The sequence below is a fragment of the Entelurus aequoreus genome, linkage group LG11, assembly GCF_033978785.1.
Source record: "Entelurus aequoreus isolate RoL-2023_Sb linkage group LG11, RoL_Eaeq_v1.1, whole genome shotgun sequence".
Classification (NCBI taxonomy): Eukaryota; Metazoa; Chordata; class Actinopteri; order Syngnathiformes; family Syngnathidae; genus Entelurus; species Entelurus aequoreus.
The window spans coordinates 69777793-69796802 of NC_084741.1; the positions used below are offsets into that span (position 1 = coordinate 69777793).

Here is a 19010-nt window from a genome sequence, read left to right on the forward strand (position 1 = left end):
TGCTTACGTGCAGTGATTTCTCCAGATTCTCTGAACCCTTTGATGATATTACGGAGCGTAGATGGTGAAATCCCTAAATTCCTTGCAATAGCTGGTTGAGAAAGGTTTTTCTTAAACTGTTCAACAATTTGCTCACGCATTTGTTGACAAAGTGGTGACCCTCGCCCCGTCCTTGTTTGTGAATGACTGAGCATTTCATGGAATCTACTTTTATACCCAATCATGGCACCCACCTGGACCCCAGGAAGAATAGTCTCCACTGTGGTGTAGACTAATGGGGATCCTTAATACATACTTGCCAACCCTCCCGTTTTTAGCGGGAGAATCCCGATATTCAGCGCCTCTCCCGACAGCCTCCCGGCAGAGATTTTCTCCCGACAAACTCCTGGTATTCAGCCGGAGCTGGAGGCCACGCCCCCTCCAGCTCAATGCGGACCTGAGACTGAGTGGGGACAGCCTGTTCTCACGTCCGCTTTCCCACAATATAAACAGCTCGCCTGCCCAAAGACGTCATAACATCTGGGGCTTTTAGAGAGTGCACAACTGCGCACACAACAAGGAGACGAAGCAGAAGAACGAGGAAATTACAGACATGGCGGCCGAAATGATATACTCATCATGAACGGAGAAGTTAAACAGGACAATACTGCCATCTAATGGATAGCCACTGGAACACTGAAATTCAAGTTTGTTTGTTTTTTTTCTATGTAAATAAAATGAAAAAAAAAATATATATATATATATATATATATATATATATAGCTAGAATTCACTGAAAGTCAAGTATTTCATATATATATATATATATATATATATATATATATATATATATATATATATATATATATATATATATATATATATATATATATATATATATATATATATATATATATATATATATATATATATATATATATATATATATATATATGAAATACTCGAGTTGGTGAATTCTAGCTGTAAATTGGAGGAAACCAGGCACGGCTCATCACCAGGCCAATACCATCCCTACAGTGAAGCGTGGTGGTGGCAGCATGTTTTTTTTTTTAACAAGCACCGGACGTATAGTCGTATAGTAACGGTTCACTATAAAACAATTTATTATAACAAAAGTTTCAAAAGGGAAATGTGACAATTTAGATTTGATTCCTGGGAAAACCTCAACATACTCATGCACGCATACACACAGAGGAAGTGAAAATGCTCCATGGCGCCACCCATCGGGCTTAGCCAATCGCTGCACTCCATACCAATAGGGGGCAGCATAGTACACCATATTGCTTCAACACACACACACACATTAACACACACTTTTCTTTTCTGCTGTCTGCTTCTGCAGAGTGGACTTGTTTTTAATCTGAAGCAAGCAATTTTTTAACCCTAAGGCGACAAAGGCTGAATTTTGTCCTTTCAGTCCATTTTTTGCTGTTTGGCCATAATTTTTTTGTACTTTTACTCTATTATACATCATTTTCCTAAGATGTTTTTTAATATTAAATTTTCAATGTTCAATTCTTTCTTTCACAGATTCACTGGCTGTTATTAGAGCCAAACAGGACATATCAATTCATTTTTAGAAGGGCATAAAGATGTTTTACTTTCTTTGCTCAATATAATATAATATCATTTTATTCTAAAAAGGTTGAATAGGCTATTTTGTTGGCTATTAACCCTATGGAGACCTTAAATTGGGCATTAAAATCCTTAAGTTTTTGAGAGGTGTAAACACACAGTACAGGCCAAAAGTTTGGACACACCTTTTCATTCAAGGCATTTTCTTTATTTTCATGACTATTTACATTGTAGATTGTCACTGAAGGCATCAAAACTATGAATGAACACATGTGGAGTTATGTACTTAACAAAAAAAGGTGAAATAACCGAAACCATTGTTTTATATTCTAGTTTCTTCAAAATAGCCACCCTTTGCTCTGATTACTGCTTTGCACACTCTTGGCATTCTCTGGATGAGCTTCAAGCACACCTATGAAGTGAAAACCAAACTAGAATATTTTGAGTTATTTTACCTTTTTTGTTAAGTACATAACTCCACGTGTGTTCATTCATAGTTTTGATGCCTTCAGTGACAATCGACAATGTAAATAGTCGTGAAAATAAAGAAAACGCATTGAATGAGAAGGTGTCCAAACTTTTGGCCTGTACTGTATTTTGGAATCATATTTGTTTGTACTTTTCTCTTCACATTAAGGCTGCAGCTAACGATTATTTTTCTATTGATTAATCTATAGATTATTTTTTTCGATTAATCGATTAATCTATAGATTATTATTTTCCCCGATTAATCTATAGATTATTTTTCCTTTTGACGATTATTTTTTTTATTTAAAATGAAGATGAAAAAATAAATGTGGGCCAGTTTTTTCAAATGGCATGGCTTTTATTTACAAAAAGAAAAAAGTACGGCCACTCAGTCAACATTGACAACAACATGACAAAATATTCTGTAACAATGTAAACATTTAAAACTTTTAACATTTAACAAAATTAAAAGTATCTTATTTGCTTTTTAATGTGCAAATATAAAAGTAAACATCCAGTGCAAATCTTAATAATCTGCAATAGTATAAGTATTTCAAAAGTAAAAGTATTGCTTATTTTGCTTTAAAATGTGCAAAAATAAAGATAAACACCTCAATAAGTTTTTCAACTTGTTTAAATCGGGGTCCACGTTAATCAAGAGCTGGACGAAGTGGTTGGGGAGAGGGAAGTCTGGGCTTCCCTGCTTAGGCTGCTGCCCCCGCGACCCGACCTCAGATAAGCGGAAGAAGATGGATGGATGGAAGTTGTTGCTCAGATTAAATAAAATGACAAAACTTTTCTTCTACATATAAAAAGTGCAACATTAAACAGTTTCAAGTCAACTCAGCCTCAGATTAACTTTTATTACTTTTTCGTTGTTTTACTTTTGTAGCTGTATGTAGAAATGGCGCTGCTGATATGGCAGCTGGTTGCATCAGCTCTGTGCTTCTATAATGTCTCCTACTTGTTTTCATGTGTTTTTACCTTATTTTTGGTGGACTTTGGCAACCACATAATGCCGCCATTGTGGGATAAATAGAGTCTATCCTATTTGTTTATCTTTTTGAAGGCCTTTTGAGGAAATGATGTCAGTGTTGTCAATTGATTATAAAGTTTCACAACATGAGTTATTTTACTAGTTTAAACATGTGACATCCTTTGATCACAAGGCCTACAAAAGGGTCAACATTTAAAGAAAACAAATCATGTTTGATGTTTTTGTTCAGGACTAAGGTTTATTGAGAAATTTGTTCCAAAAAAATAATACAAAATGTTTATACGCCCTTTAAAAACTTAAAGGCCTGTATGCCTTGTTTAATTAAAGTCCAATGTCCACAGAGGGGTAATTCCCTAAAAAAAATATTGGTTCTTCAAATACCATCATGACAAACAATAAAATACAGTAGCGTAGTAGGCCTACTTATTCTTTAAAAACAAGGCGGAGGTTTTATTTAACAAGTATATTTAATATTTTTTGCCACTGTAACTTTACACACAGTTTGAACAGTAACACTGCGTTTGAATTAGGGCTGCAACAACTAATCGATCAAATCGATTAAAATTAGGGATGTCCGATAATGGCTTTTTGCCGATATCCGATATGCCGATATTGTCCAACTCTTTAATTACAGATACCGATATCAACCGATACCGATATCAACCGATATATACAGTCGTGGAATTAACACATTATTATGCCTAATTTGGACAACCAGGTATGGTGAAGATAAGGTACTTTTTAAAAAAATGAATCAAATAAAATAAGATAAATAAATTAAAAACATTTTCTTGAATAAAAAAGAAATTAAAACAATAAAAAAACAGTTACATAGAAACTAGTAATTAATGAAAATTTGTAAAATTAACTGTTAAAGGTTAGTATTATTAGTGGACCAGCAGCACGCACAATCATGTGTGCTTACGGACTGTATCCCTTGCAGACTGTATTGATATATATTGATATATAATGTAGGAACCAGAATATTAATAACAGAAAGAAACAACCCTTTTGTGTGAATGAGTGTAAATGGGGGAGGGAGGTTTTTTGGGTTGGTGCACTAATTGTAAGTGTATCTTGTGTTTTTTATGTGGATTTAATAAAAAAAAACACCAAAAAAAACGATACTGATAATAAAAAAACCGATACCGATAATTTTCGATATTACATTTTAACGCATTTATTGGCATCTCTAATTAAAATCGATTATAAAAATAGTTGGCGATTAATTTAGTCATCGATTCGTTGGATCTATGCTATGCGCATGCGCAGAGGCAATTTTTTTTATTTAAAAAAATAATAATAGTTTTTATTTATTTTTAATTTTTAAATTTTTTATTAACCTTTATAAACTGCAACATGTACAAACAACTGAGAAAAAGTAATCAAAATAAGTATGGTGCCAGTATGCTGTTTTTTTTTCAATAAAATACTGGAAAGGATAGAAATGTAGTTTGTCTCTTTTATCCGATTATTAATCGATTAATCGAAGTAATAATCCACATATTATTCGATTATCAAATTAATCGTTAGTTGCAGCCCTAGTTTGAATACAGGAAAATAAAACACTGTACTTTAATCAAGTGATTCCTGGCATACCACCGTTTAACAATCACTGATTTAGAGTATGTGTTCACATTCAAAATGAAGGAAGTGGTTTTTTTTCTCATTCTTTTTACGCTTGTGTGACTATTACCATAAATGCTGTGATTTTTTTTTTGTTCCCAAATTTATTTATTTTTAGAGTTATTAAATAAAACTAAGGATTATTTCACCTTTTTGTAATGATTTGTGTTGCATGAGAAAGTGGAGAAGAACAAGTATATTGCCCTGCAAGGTTGTTAATACAAGAAAACTGCTCAGTCAGCATTAATACCGCTGATGAGTTCATTGTAAACAACAGAAGTGCATAAATAATTTTTCACACTAGCATCTGAGTAACGTGACCAACATAATAGAGATTCTGACCACCGATAATAGTCGTTGAGGTAATACAAATGACATCGGGAGGTTGCCTACAGCCGCAGCTCCTCGTGACAAAGTCTTGTTGACCCTTTGTAGACCACGCACTCGGCGACTTCATTGAATGTCATGTGTCACTTAAGTTAGGATGGTAAAATGTGCAAAGGTATTAATATTGACTTTAAAATGCAAACGGCGAGAAGCAGAAGTGGGAGAAACATCTGCGCTGTTGCGCAACAATAGAACTCACCAGGAAGACCCTCAGTCGGGACAAAAAGTCACCGCAAGCCGAGTCAGTTCCTCACACTTTGACTAAATAGATGTTTAGTATCATTTTTTTCAAATGAAAACTGTGGTGTCTGACTTGTGTAAGGACGAGAGGGGAAAACAACATCTTAATTACTGACTCATCACTGCCCTGAAAGTGTAAATCAGCACCGCAGTAAACTCGGGCTGCTGAGTCGGCATATGTCTGTGGTCTAAAAGAAGCTCTTTTAACTTCTTCAGACGTGCAAAGAGACCTCGTGTTGACACAACGTTTTAACACTGAAAAATCCCAGGTATGTTTGTATTTTGTGAACAGGGCCAAGGGCCTCATATCCTCCTGACATTTGTTTATGGCCTATTTCTTACGTCAGAGTTACAAATCACAGCCCTGTTATGCAGAACAGGTGCACTGCAGTGGCGCCCCCTATCTGTTGTGTACAGAGTGCATTGCGAAAGCCTGGAAATAATATGCGTTAATAAAATACTTTATCTTTTCTTACTAAATATATTTGTTCTTTCCCTTTTGACATTAAAAATCATGTACTGCATGCAATTGCATATATTTTCAAATGCAATATTATCAAAATATTACATGATGTATTCCAAAAATATTTTTTTTGACACTAGATTTTACGGTTAAATTCCACAAATTACAGTAAAATCAACTTTGCCACTGTTTTTTCCAAATACGGTAAGACACTAAAACATTAAAACACACAAAAAAAAAACATGAAACAAGATTTTACGGTTAAAAAAAAACAAAAAACGGGCAGCTCTGTTGCATGAATTTTACCGCTAAAAACAATGGTATTTTTTTGCAGCTTACTTAAAGAAATTTTAAAAAAGTATTATATATAGAGATGTCCGATAATACAGGACTGCCGATATTATCGGCCGATAAATGCTTTAAAATGTAATATCGGAAATTATCGGTATCGGTTCCAAAAAGTAAAATGTATGACTTTTTAAAACGCCGCTGCGTCTCCCAGTCTTACTTGCCAACCCTCCCGATTTTCCTGGGAGACTCCCGAACTTCAGTGCCCCTCCCGAAAATCTCCCGGGGCAACCATTCTCCCGAATTTCTCCCGATTTCCACCCAGACAACAATATTGGGCGCGTGCCTTAAAGGCACTTCTTTTACGTGCCGGCCCAGTCACATAATATCTACGTTTTTTTAACACACATAAGTGAATGCAAGCATACTTGGTCAACAGCCATACAGGTCACACTGAGGGTGGCGGTATAAACAACTTTAACACTGTTACAAATATGTGCCACACTGTGAACCCACACCAAACAAGAATGACAAACACATTTCGGGAGAACATCCGCACCGTAACACAACAGAACAAATACCCAGAACCCCTTGCAGCACTAACTCTTCCGGGACGCTACAATATACACCCCCCGCTACCCCGCCCACCTCAACCTCCTCATGCTCTCTCAGGGAGAGCATGTCCCAAATTCCAAGGTGCTGTTTTGAGGCATGTTAAAAAAAAAAAAAGCACTTTGTGACTTCAATAATAAATATGGCAGTGCCATGTTGGCACTTTTTTTCCATAACTTGAGTTGATTTATTTTGGGAAAACCTTGTTACATTGTTTAATGCATCCAGCGGGGCATCACAACTAAATTAGGCATAATAATGTGTTAATTCCACGACTGTATGTATCGGTATCGGTTGATATCGGAGTCGGTAATTAAGAGTTGGACAATATCGGATATCGGCAAAAAAGCCATTATTGGACATCTCTAATTATATATATATATATATATATATATATATACACTAGCGTTCAAAAGTTTGGGGTCACATTGAAATGTCCTTATTTTTGAAGGAAAAGCACTGTACTTTTCAATGAAGATAACTTTAAACTAGTCTTAACTTTAAAGAAATACACTCTATACATTGCTAATGTGGTAAGTGACTATTCTAGCTGCAAATGTCTGGTTTTTGGTGCAATATCTACATAGGTGTATAGAGGCCCATTTCCAGCAACTATCACTCCAGTGTTCTAATGGTACAATGTGTTTGCTCATTGGCTCAGAAGACTAATTGATGATTAGAAAACCCTTGTGCAATCATGTTCACACATCTGAAAACACTTTAGCTCGTTATAGAAGCTACAAAACTGACCTTCCTTTGAGCAGGTTGAGTTTCTGGAGCATCACATTTGTGGGGTCAATTAAACGCTCAAAATGGCCAGAAAAAGAGAACTTTCATCTGAAACTCGACAGTCTATTCTTGTTCTTAGAAATGAAGGCTATTCCACAAAATTGTTTGGGTGACCCCAAACTTTTGAACGCTAGTGTATATACACACACACATGTATATTCATATTTTACTCATTGTTTAAAGCGGCCCTCCGAGGGCATCCATAACTGCGATGTGGCCCTCAATGAAAACGAGTTTGACACCCCTGCTCGAAGTAAAGTCTGAATGTCATTAAAACAGTTAGCTCCATCTTTTGACACTTCTTCCACTCCCGTCCTTGCATGCTACACCGCTACAACAAAGATGACGGGGGAGAAGACGCTGTCGAAGGTGAGCCACGTAAATAAGACCGCCCACAAAACGGCGCATCCTGAAGCGACTGTCAGAAAGCGGCTTGAAGATGATCTGTAAAACATCATCTATGCAACATTTTGACCAAAGAACCACCATTACATGTTATGTAGACCACAAGGAAGTACATGTAGAAAAAAATCCTAATATGACTCCTTTAAAGCGGCCTATAATACGGTGCGCCTTATATATGAAAAAGGATTAAAAAATAGACCATTCATCGGCAGTGCGCCCTATGGTCCGGAAAATACGGTATGTATTATTTATTTTAGCACTGTGTAACTGTATGTACATTTATCTTTAACCAGTTTTTTATGAGTTCCTTCTTTTGCAGTAATATTTGATTCATACTTATTTTTGTAATCCGCCTGACATAAGCCTTTGAAATAATCTTTGTAATGAACGCTTGGTTCGCATCGAGTATTTGCTGGGCCTAGAGGAGAAACCGCAACGGACGTATCGACCCCATCAATTTCAATTTAGTTAGGGTAGCCCCTTGAGATGCAGAATCTAGTTTTCAAGGGAGTCCCTACACAAATACAGAAAGAGACGCTCAGAAAGCGACTTGAAGATGATCTATTTGGGGTAAACAAATATTTTTTGCCAACCAGTAATTATAGTCTGCAAATGATGTGTTGTTGTTGAGTGTCGGTGCTGTCTAGAGCTCGGCAGAGTAACCGTGTAATACTCTTCCATATCAGTAGGTGGCAGCCGGTAGCTAATTGCTTTGTAGATGTCGGAAACATCGGGAGGCAGCGTGCAGGTAAAAAGGTATCTAATGCTTAAACCAAAAGGTGAGTGCCCCTAAGAAAAGGCATTGAAGCTTAGGGAAGGCTATGCAGAACGGGACTAAAACTTAACTGGCTACAAAGTAAACAAAAACAGAATGCTGGACGACAGCAAAGACTTACTGTGGAGCAAAGACGGCGTCCACAATGTACATTCGAACATGACATGACAATCAACAATGTCCCCCACAAGGAAGGATAAAAACAACTGAAATATTCTTGATTGCTGAAAACAAAGTAGATGCGGGAAATATCGCTCAAAGGAAGACATGAAACTGCTACAGGAAAATACCAAAAAAAGAGAAAAAGCTACCAAAATAGGAGCGCAAGACAAGAACTAAAACACTACACACAGGAAAACAGCAAAAAAGTCTAAATAAGTCAGGGGGTGATGTGACAGTAGGGATGATGTTTGATAAGAAATTATCGAGTTTGAGCCCATTATCGAATCCTCTTATCGAACCGATTCCTTATCGATTCTCTTATCGAATCCACATAGGTTGTTGTATATAGAAAAAAACACAATATTTGGTTTAACAAAAGCTCACTTTTATTTTATAAGAAAAAAATAAAATTTAATAAATAAATATTGACTGTTACCCCCCTAAAAAAATGTAATAAATAAATATTGACTGTTGTTACCCAAAGTATATTAAGTGGGGATTTTTCAGAAAAACAAATATATACAGTAACACAAAAACAACCTGTCTCTGTGATCACTATAGGTGACTAGCCATGCCTTAAGGCGTTTTTTCCGGGTCCATTATTTTTGCTGCTTGTGTGACATCACAGGAAATGACGTAGCTCAGTCTAATAACGGAGCTAAGTCATTTCCTGTGATGTCCCACAGGGCATTTCTTGTGGGACGGGATTCGTTCCCAGGGATTTGAATAAAGAACCAACTCTTTTTCTTTACTATAGTGGCCTCGATAACGGGAACCGGGTCTCGAAAAGGGATTCGAGTCCATGGAATCGGTTCTTTTCTTATCGAACGGTTCTTTTCTTATCGAACAACCGGGAGAACCGGTTTCGAACATCATCCCTATGTGACAGTACACCTACTTTGAGACAAGAGCTATGTTGATGCATGCTTGGTTATGGTTTAAAGTCATATCCAAACAATTGCGACAACTTTTTACTGTCAACTGAGTTTCGTTTTTTTTTAATGATTTCTGCTGGTGGTGTGCCTCCGCATTTTTTTAACGCAAAAAATGTGCCTTGGCTCAAAAAAGGTTGAAAAACACTGATGTAGACCAGTGGTCCCCAACCACCGGGCCGCACAAGATTTTTTTTTTTTTTATTTTTTTTATGAAATCAACATAAAAAACACAATATATACATTATATATCAATATAGATCAATAAAGTCTGCAGGGATACAGTCCGTAAGCACACATGATTGTATTTATTTATGTAAAAAAAAAAATCAAAAAAAAAAAAAATTTTTTTTTTTTTTTTTTTTTTTTTTTAATGAAATCAACATAAAAAACACAATATATACATTATATATCAATATAGATCAATACAGTCTGCAGGGATACAGTCCGTAAGCACACATGATTGTATTTATTTATGTAAAAAAAAAAATCAAAAAAAAAAAAATTTTTTTTTTTTTTTTTTTTTTTTTTTTAATGAAATCAACATAAAAAACACAATATATACATTATATATCAATATAGATCAATACAGTCTGCAAGGATACAGTCCGTAAGCACACATGATTGTATTTATGTAAAAAAATAAAATAAAAAAAAATTAAAAAAAATTTAAATACCCCCCCCCCCCCACCGGTCCGTGGGACAAATTTTCAAGCGTTGACCGGTCCGCAGCTACAAAAAGGTTGGGGACCACTGATGTAGACCACAAGGAAGTGTTTTCCATTTGGAAAAAAAAATCATAATATAACCCTTTTGATGCGCCTTATGTATGAAAAAAAACCTGACTAGACCCGCTCATCGGCAGTGCGCCTTTTAATCCGGTTGCGCCCTATGGTCCGAAAACTACGGTAAGTCCTCCTGCCAATATGCAACAACCTTCTTTATATTGTAGCTTCATTCATCATTTAGCAAACACAGCGTGTTAAATGATCCCTCTTCCAAATGTTTATATTTAATGTACATTTTTTTTTCCCACACCGTGCATCAGTCACATACAGCGCCACACTTTACCCTGTCTGGTGTCACAATTTCCTCAACACACTCATCCATTCCTACGGCGGCTATGTTTGCCTCTGTCCTGAAAACGTGTGAGGATTCGGTTCCCGAAATGGCAACTTCTTCTTTTTGTTAAGTATGTGCTGTGAGAGGGAGGGAAAAAATTTGTTTTTTTGCTTCAAACGTTGATGCTCTGCAGATTGCAGCTCCTTCTGCCACCTCTTTGGTTGCAACAATGGATGAATTTATGTCCACCACAGAAGACTACTGGGTGAGTAGCTTTTGCACTCATGCGAATAACAGAAAAGAAGCTCAGTGCACATTTGCATGCAGCACCAAGTGCATTTCATCTTGTGATGAATACAATTAGAAATCAACTTTTTAAAATAAATAAATAAATAAGGAAAATTCATGAATTTAGTGTACAAACTGAAATAGTGATAACTGATTTTACAGAGGAATTATTCAATTAGTCCAAAAATGTTATCAAATCAATGTTTTATGCCAATTAAATATAATTAATTCCATCCATTAAACTGCATTGTTTCGTGTTTGTATACCTTAATTGGAATACTGGACCTAAAAAAACAAAACATTTCCTTACATGAATTTATTGAATTAAATTAAGATTTTATCAATTTTTTTTACATTAAAATTTGTATACATTTTCATTTTTTTATATATATATATATTTACACTACCGTTCAAAAGTTTGGGGTCACCCAAACAATTTAGTGGAATAGCCTTCATTTCTAAGAACAAGAATAGACTGTCGAGTTTCAGATGAAAGTTCTCTTTTTCTGGCCATTTTGAGCGTTTCATTGACCCCACAAATGTGATGCTCCAGAAACTCAATCTGCTCAAAGGAAGGTCAGTTTTGTAGCTTCTGTAACGAGCTAAAGTGTTTTCAGATGTGTGAACATGATTGCACAAGGGTTTTCTAATCATCAATTAGCCTTCTGAGCCAATGAGCAAACACATTGTACCATTAGAACACTGGAGTGATAGTTGCTGGAAATGGGCCTCTATACACCTATGTAGATATTGCACCAAAAAGCAGACATTTGCAGCTAGAATAGTCATTTACCACATTAGCAATGTATAGAGTGTATTTCTTTCAAGTTAAGACTAGTTTAAAGTTATCTTCATTGAAAAGTACAGTGCTTTTCCTTCAAAAATAAGGACATTTAAATGGGACCCCAAACTTTTGAACGGTAGTGTATATATTTTGCATGTCACATTTTGCCACCTATCGAGGTTTTTCAAACTTAAAAAAAATAAAAAAATCGTTCCCGCTCTTTTGCATTTGACTACACTGGAAAAAATGCCCCTCTTTAAAAGAGTTAAATGAATAAATACAAGTTATTTTTGCTTGTAATAAGCAACAACAAAAAAATACTGCCAAAATTGCCTTGGTAACTTTAAAAAAACATCTTAAAAGTGATCTTGAAATGAGCAATTAAAACTTGTTATTAACTATAGTTACTAGTATTGTGAAGTTGTGTGTCTTATAACAAACTTAAGTAGTTCTAGATGGCTATATAAATAAACATTGATTGATTGATTGGCTAAAACAAGTTCTCATGTCTCACTGAAAAATCAGGGGAGTGAGACTAGTATTAAGTTTGTTGGGGGAACCTGAAAGACAAACACAAAGAGTATTACAGAACAACCTAGAAAAGAACAAGGATTTAGGATAATTACTCATTAAAGCCGTACAAAAACTTTTACTTAAATGTACAAAACCCAAAACCATTGAAGTTGGCACGTTGTGTAAATGGTAAATAAAAACAGAATACGATGATTTGCAAATACTTTTCAACTTATATTCAGTTGAATAGACCGCAAAGACAAGATATTTAACGTTCGAACTGGAAAACTTTAGTTTTTTGCAAATATTAGCTTATTTGGAATTGGCTACCTGTCACATGTTTCAAAAAAGCTGGCACAAGTGGCAAAAAAAGACTGAGAAAGTTGAGGAATGCTCGTCAAACACTTATTTGGAACATCCCACAGATGAACAGGTTAATTGGGAACAGGTGGGTGCCATGATTGGGTATAAAAGCAGCTTCCATGAAATGCTCAGTCATTCACAAACAAGGATGGGGCGAGGGTCACCACTTTGTGAGCAAATGCGTGAGCAAATTGTTGAACAGTTTAAGAACAACATTTCTCAACCAGCTATTGCAAGGAATTTAGGGATTTCACCATCTACGGTTCATAATATCATCAAAAGGTTCGGAGAATCTGGAGAAATCACTGCACGTAAGCGATGATATTACGGACCTTCGATCCCTCAGGCGGTACTGCATCAAAAAGCGACATCAGTGTGTAAAGGATATCACCACATGGGCTCAGGAACATTTCAGAAACCCACTGTGAGTAACTACAGTTGTTCGCTACATCTGTAAGTGCAAGTTAAAACTCTCCTATGCAAGGCGAAAACCGTTTATCAACAACACCCAGAAACGCCGTCGGCTTTGCTGGGCTTGAGCTCATCTAAGATGGACTGATACAAAGTGGAAAAGTGTTCTGTGGTCTGACGAGTCCACATTTCAAATTGTTTTTAGAAACTGTGGACGTCGTGTCCTCCGGACCAAAGAGGAAAAGAACCATCCGGATTGTTATAGGCGCAAAGTTGAAAAGCCAGCATGTGTGATGGTATGGGGGTGTATTAGTGCCCAAGACATGGGTAACTTACACATCTGTGAAGGCGCCATTAATGCTGAAAGGTACATACAGGTTTTGGAGCAAAATATGTTGCCATCCAAGCAACGTTACCATGGACGCCCCTGCTTATTTCAGCAAGACAATACCAAGCCACGTGTTACAACAACATGGCTTCATAGTAAAAGAGTGCGGGTACTAGACTGGCCTGCCTGTAGTCCAGACCTGTCTCCCATTGAAAATGTGTGGCGCATTATGAAGCCTAAAATAGCACAAGGGAGACCCCGGACTGTTGAACAACTTAAGCTGTACATCAAGCAAGAATGGGAAAGAATTCCACCTGAGAAGCTTCAGAAATGTGTCTCCTCAGTTCCCAAACCTTTACTGAGTGTTGTTAAAAGGAAAGGCCATGTAACACAGTGGTGAACATGCCCCTGTGCCAACTTTTTTGCAATGTGTTAAGTTTCTCAGTTTGAACATTAAATATCTTGTCTTTGCAGTCTATTCAATTGAATATACAGTATAAGTCGCTCCGGAGTATAAGTCGCACCGGCCGAAAATACGTAATAAAGAAGGAAAAAAACATATATAAGTCACACTGGAGTATAAGTCGCATTTTTGGGGGAAATATAGAAAAATAGACATTTGAAAGGCAATTTAAAATGTCTAAAGAATAGTGAACAACAGGCTGAATAAGTGTACGTTATATGAGGCATAAATAACCAACTGAGAACGTGCCTGGTATGTTAACGTAACATATTATGGTAAGAGTCATTCAAATAACTATAACATATAGAACATGCTATACGTTTACCAAACAATCTGTCACTCCTAATCGCTAAATCCCATGAAATCTTATACGTCTAATCTCTTACGTGAATGAGCTAAATAATATTATTTGATATTTTACGGTAATGTGGTAATAATTTCACACATAAGTCGCTCCTGAGTATAAGTCGCACCCCCGGCTAGACTATGAAAAAAAACTGCCACTTATAGTCCGAAAAATACGGTATGTAATTTCACTTAATTGGTCAAAAATATATTTTTTGCAAACCAATAATTATAATCCGCAAATAATAGAATAGAATATATCTTTATTGTCATTGTACAATGTACAAGGAAATTGCAAGCAAACTAATTTAGTGCAAATTCATAATGACACATAAACAACATAAGAACATGGTACTCAGATAAATAGATAAAAATACATAACATACCGTATTTTTTGGACTATAAGTCGCTCCGGAGTATAAGTCGCACCGGCTGAAAATGCATAATAAAGAAGAAAAAAACATATATAAGTCGCACTGGAGTATAAGTCGCATTTTTGGGGGAAATGTATTTGATAAAAGCCAACACCAAGAATAGACATTTGAAAGGCAATTTAAAATAAATAAAGAATAGTGAACAACAGGCTGAATAAGTGTACGTTATATGAGGCATAAATAACCAACTGAGAACGTGCCTGGTATGTTAACGTAACATATTATGGTAAGAGTCATTCAAATAATTATAACATATAGAACATGCTATACGTTTACCAAACAATCTGTCACTCCTAATCGCTAAATCCCATGAAATCTTATACGTCTAGTCTCTTACGTGAATGAGCTAAATAACATTATTTGATATTTTACGCTAATGTGTTAATCATTTCATACATAAGTCGCTCTTGAGTATAAGTCGCACCCCCTATGAAAAAAACTGCGACTTAGAGTCCGAAAAATACGGTATGTTGAAACGGATTTGCAAATCATTGTATTCTGTTTTTATTTCCCATTTACACATTTTGTACTTTCTGATCGTTGTGTACTTTAATGATATTTGAACCAACTGCTGTGCATCGTTCCTGTCTGCAGTTGTACGACTACGACAACTACACCTTCTGGCCTGAAAGCAGCAAGACGTACGCGGCCCCCTGCCCCCACGAGGACATCTACACGTTCGCGCAGAGATTCCTCCCCGTCGTCTTCGGCCTGGTCTTCTTCCTGGCCCTGGTGGGCAACGTGCTGGTGCTGTGCGTGATCCGCCGCTACAGGACGTCCCGCGGCGGCGCCTGCTCCTTCTCCCTCACCGACACCTTCCTCCTCCACCTGGCCATCTCCGACCTGCTGCTGGCCTTCACGCTGCCGCTGTTCGCCGTGCAGTGGGCGCACCAGTGGGTTTTCGGCGAAGTGGCCTGCAAGATCTCCGGCGCCCTCTTCTCGCTCAACCGCTACAGCGGCATCCTCTTCCTGGCCTGCATCAGCTTCGATCGCTACCTGGCCATCGTTCACGCCGTCAACGCCAGCTGGAAGCGCAGCACCTGCCAGGCCCAGATCGCCTGCGGCCTGATCTGGGTGGGCTGCCTGGGCCTGGGAGGCATCGACATCGCCTTCAAGCAGGTGGGGGAGGTGGACGTCACGGGTGGACGGGGGACGCTCCTGTGCCAGGTTTGGTTCACCGACAACCCCGTGCAGTGGCAGGTGGGCCTGCAGCTGGTCAGCGTGAGTCTGGGGTTCGGACTCCCGCTCCTGGTCATGCTTTACTGCTACATCTGGATCTTCCGCTCGCTCTGCAACGCCACCCGGCGGCAGAAGCGCAAGTCCCTGCGCCTCATCGTCTCCCTGGTGTCCGTCTTCGTGCTCTGCTGGGCGCCCTACAACTGCTTCCAGCTGGCCGACAGCCTGCAGAGGCTGGGCGCGGTGCCCGGCGGGTGCCAGTTCGGCCGCGTGGTGGACATCGGGACCTTGGTCACGGAGAGCGTGGGGCTGTCGCACTGTGCTCTGAACCCCTTGCTGTACGGCTTTGTGGGGGTCAAGTTCCGCCGGGAGATGGCTCGGATGTGTAAAGGGCTGCTGGGAGCGAGAGGCTGGCTGGGCGTGGAGGAATGGAGGGACAGGAGGCGCAAGACGGCGAGCTCCTACAGCTCTGCCGAGAGCGAAAACACCTCCTACTCCGTCATGGGGTAATGACGCTTTAGAAGCGGGGTCTCCAACAGTGGATGCACCTTTTCCACTGCACAGTGCCTTCACACTTCTGCTTTTCTACTTTGGTCCGGACCAAATATCCAAAAAATAGCTCAGCGTCCACACTGGTATTTTTTAGAGATGTCTGATAATGGCTTTTTTGCCGATATTGTCCAACTCTTAATTACCGATTCCGATATCAACCAATACCGATCGTGGAATTAACACATTATGCCTAATTTTGTTGTGATGCATTAAACAATGTAACAAGGTTTTCCAAAATAAATCAAAAAAAGTGCCAACATGGCACTGCCATATTTATTATTGAAGTCACAAAGTGCATTATTTTTTTAAACATGCCTCAAAACAGCAGCTTGGAATTTGGGACATGCTCTCCCGGAGAGAGCATGAGGATGTTGAGGTGGGCGGGGTTCTGGGTACCGGGGGTGTGTACATTGTAGCGTCCCGGAAGAGTTAGTGCTTCAAGGGATTCTGGGTATTTGTTCTGTTGTGTTTATGTTGTGTTACGGTGCGGATGTTCTCCCGAAAATGTGTTTGTCGTTCTTGTTTAGTGTGGGTTCACAGTGTGGCGCATACTTGTAACTAGGGATGTCCGATAATGGCTTTTTGCCGATATCCGATATTCCGATATTGTCCAAATCTTAATTACCGATTCCGATACCAACCGATACCGATATATACAGTCGTGGAATTAACACATTATTATGCCTAATTTTGTTGTGATGCATTACACAATGTAACAAGGTTTTCCAAAATAAATCCAAAAAATGCCAACATGGCACTGCCATATTTATTATTGAAGTCACAAAGTGCATTGTTTTTTTTTAACATGCCTCAAAACAGCAGCTTGGAATTTGGGACATGCTCTCCCGGAGAGAGCATGAGGATGTTGAGGTGGGCGGGGTTCTGGGTACCGGGGGTGTGTATATTGTAGCGTCCCGGAAGAGTTAGTGCTTCAAGGGATTCTGGGTATTTGTTCTGTTGTGTTTATGTTGTGTTACGGTGCGGATGTTCTCCCCAAAATGTGTTTGTCGTTCTTGTTTGGTGTGGGTTCACAGTGTGGTGCATACTTGTAACTAGGGATGTCCGATAATGGCTTTTTGCCGATATCCGATATTCCGATATTGTCCAACTCTTAATTACCGATTCCGATATCAACCGATACCAATATATACAGTTGTGGAATTAACACATTATCATGCCTAATTTTGTTGTGATGCATTAAACAATGTAACAAGGTTTTCCAAAATAAATCCAAAAAAATGCCAACATGGCACTGCCATATTTATTATTGAAGTCACAAAGTGCATTATTTTTTTAAAACATGCCTCAAAACAGCAGCTTGGAATTTGGGACATGCTCTCCCGGAGAGAGCATGAGGATGTTGAGGTGGGCGGGGTTCTGGGTACCGGGGGTGTGTATATTGTAGCGTCCCGGAAGAGTTAGTGCTGCAAGGGATTCTGGGTATTTGTTCTGTTGTGTTTATGTTGTGTTACGGTGCGGATGTTCTCCCGAAAATGTGTTTGTCGTTCTTGTTTGGTGTGGGTTCACAGTGTGGCGCATACTTGTAACTAGGGATGTCCGATAATGGCTTTTTGCCGATATTCCGATATTGTCCAACTCTTTAATTACCGATACCGATATCAACCGATACCGATATCAACCGATATATGCAGTCATGGAATTAACACATTATTATGCCTAATTTTGTTGTGATGCATTAAACAATGTAACAAGGTTTTCCAAAATAAATAAAAAAAAGTGCCAACATGGCACTGCCATATTTATTATTGAAGTCACAAAGTGCATTTTTTTTTTTTAACATGCCTCAAAACAGCAGCTTGGAATTTGGGACATGCTCTCCCGGAGAGAGTATGAGGATGTTGAGGTGGGCGGGGTTCTGGGTACCGGGGGTGTGTATATTGTAGCGTCCCGGAAGAGTTAGTGCTTCAAGGGATTCTGGGTATTTGTTCTGTTGTGTTTATGTTGTGTTACGGTGCGGATGTTCTCCCGAAAATGTGTGTCGTTCTTGTTTGGTGTGGGTTCACAGTGGCGCATACTTGTAACTAGGGATGTCCGATAATGGCTTTTTGCCGATATCCGATATTCCGATATTGTCCAACTCTTTAATTACCGATACCGAAATCAACCGATATATGCAGTTGTGGAATTAACACATTATTATGCCTAATTTGGACAACCAGGTATGGTGAAGATAAGGTACTTTTTAAAAAAATTAGTAAAATAAGATAAATAAATTAAAAACATTTTCTTGAATAAAAAAGAAAGTACAACAATATAAAAACAGTTACATAGAAACTAGTAATGAATGAAAATTAGTAAAATTAACTGTTAAAGGTTAGTACTATTAGTGGACCAGCAGTACGCACAATCATGTGTGCTTACGGACTGTATCCCTTGCAGACTGTATTGATATATATTGATATATAATGTAGGAACCATAATATTAATAACAGAAAGAAACAACCCTTTTGTGTGAATAAGTGTAAATGGGGGAGGGAGGTTTTTTGGGTTGGTGCACTAATTGTAAGTGTATCTTGTGTTTTTTATGTTGATTTAATAAAAAAAATTAAAA

The 19010-nt window shown here is 38.0% G+C and overlaps 1 protein-coding gene across 1 annotated transcript; it reads left to right on the forward strand.

Moving 5' to 3' along the window:
- The first annotated feature begins 10962 nt into the window (after nucleotides 1-10962).
- On the forward strand, nucleotides 10963-18316 carry cxcr3.2 (chemokine (C-X-C motif) receptor 3, tandem duplicate 2). Its single transcript, XM_062063913.1, has 2 exons — nucleotides 10963-11046; nucleotides 15305-18316. Exons 1-2 carry the CDS (start codon nucleotides 11011-11013, stop codon nucleotides 16394-16396), a joined length of 1128 nt encoding a protein of 375 aa, XP_061919897.1. The 5' UTR covers nucleotides 10963-11010; the 3' UTR covers nucleotides 16397-18316.
- Nucleotides 18317-19010: the final 694 nt, after the last annotated feature.

Coding starts and splice junctions, on each gene's coding strand:
- cxcr3.2 (XM_062063913.1), top strand. CDS start 11,011: ATGGATGAATTTATGTCCACCACAGAAGACTACTGG. Junction 11,047..15,304: donor CCACCACAGAAGACTACTGG/GTGAGTAGCTTT, acceptor TCCTGTCTGCAG/TTGTACGACTACGACAACTA.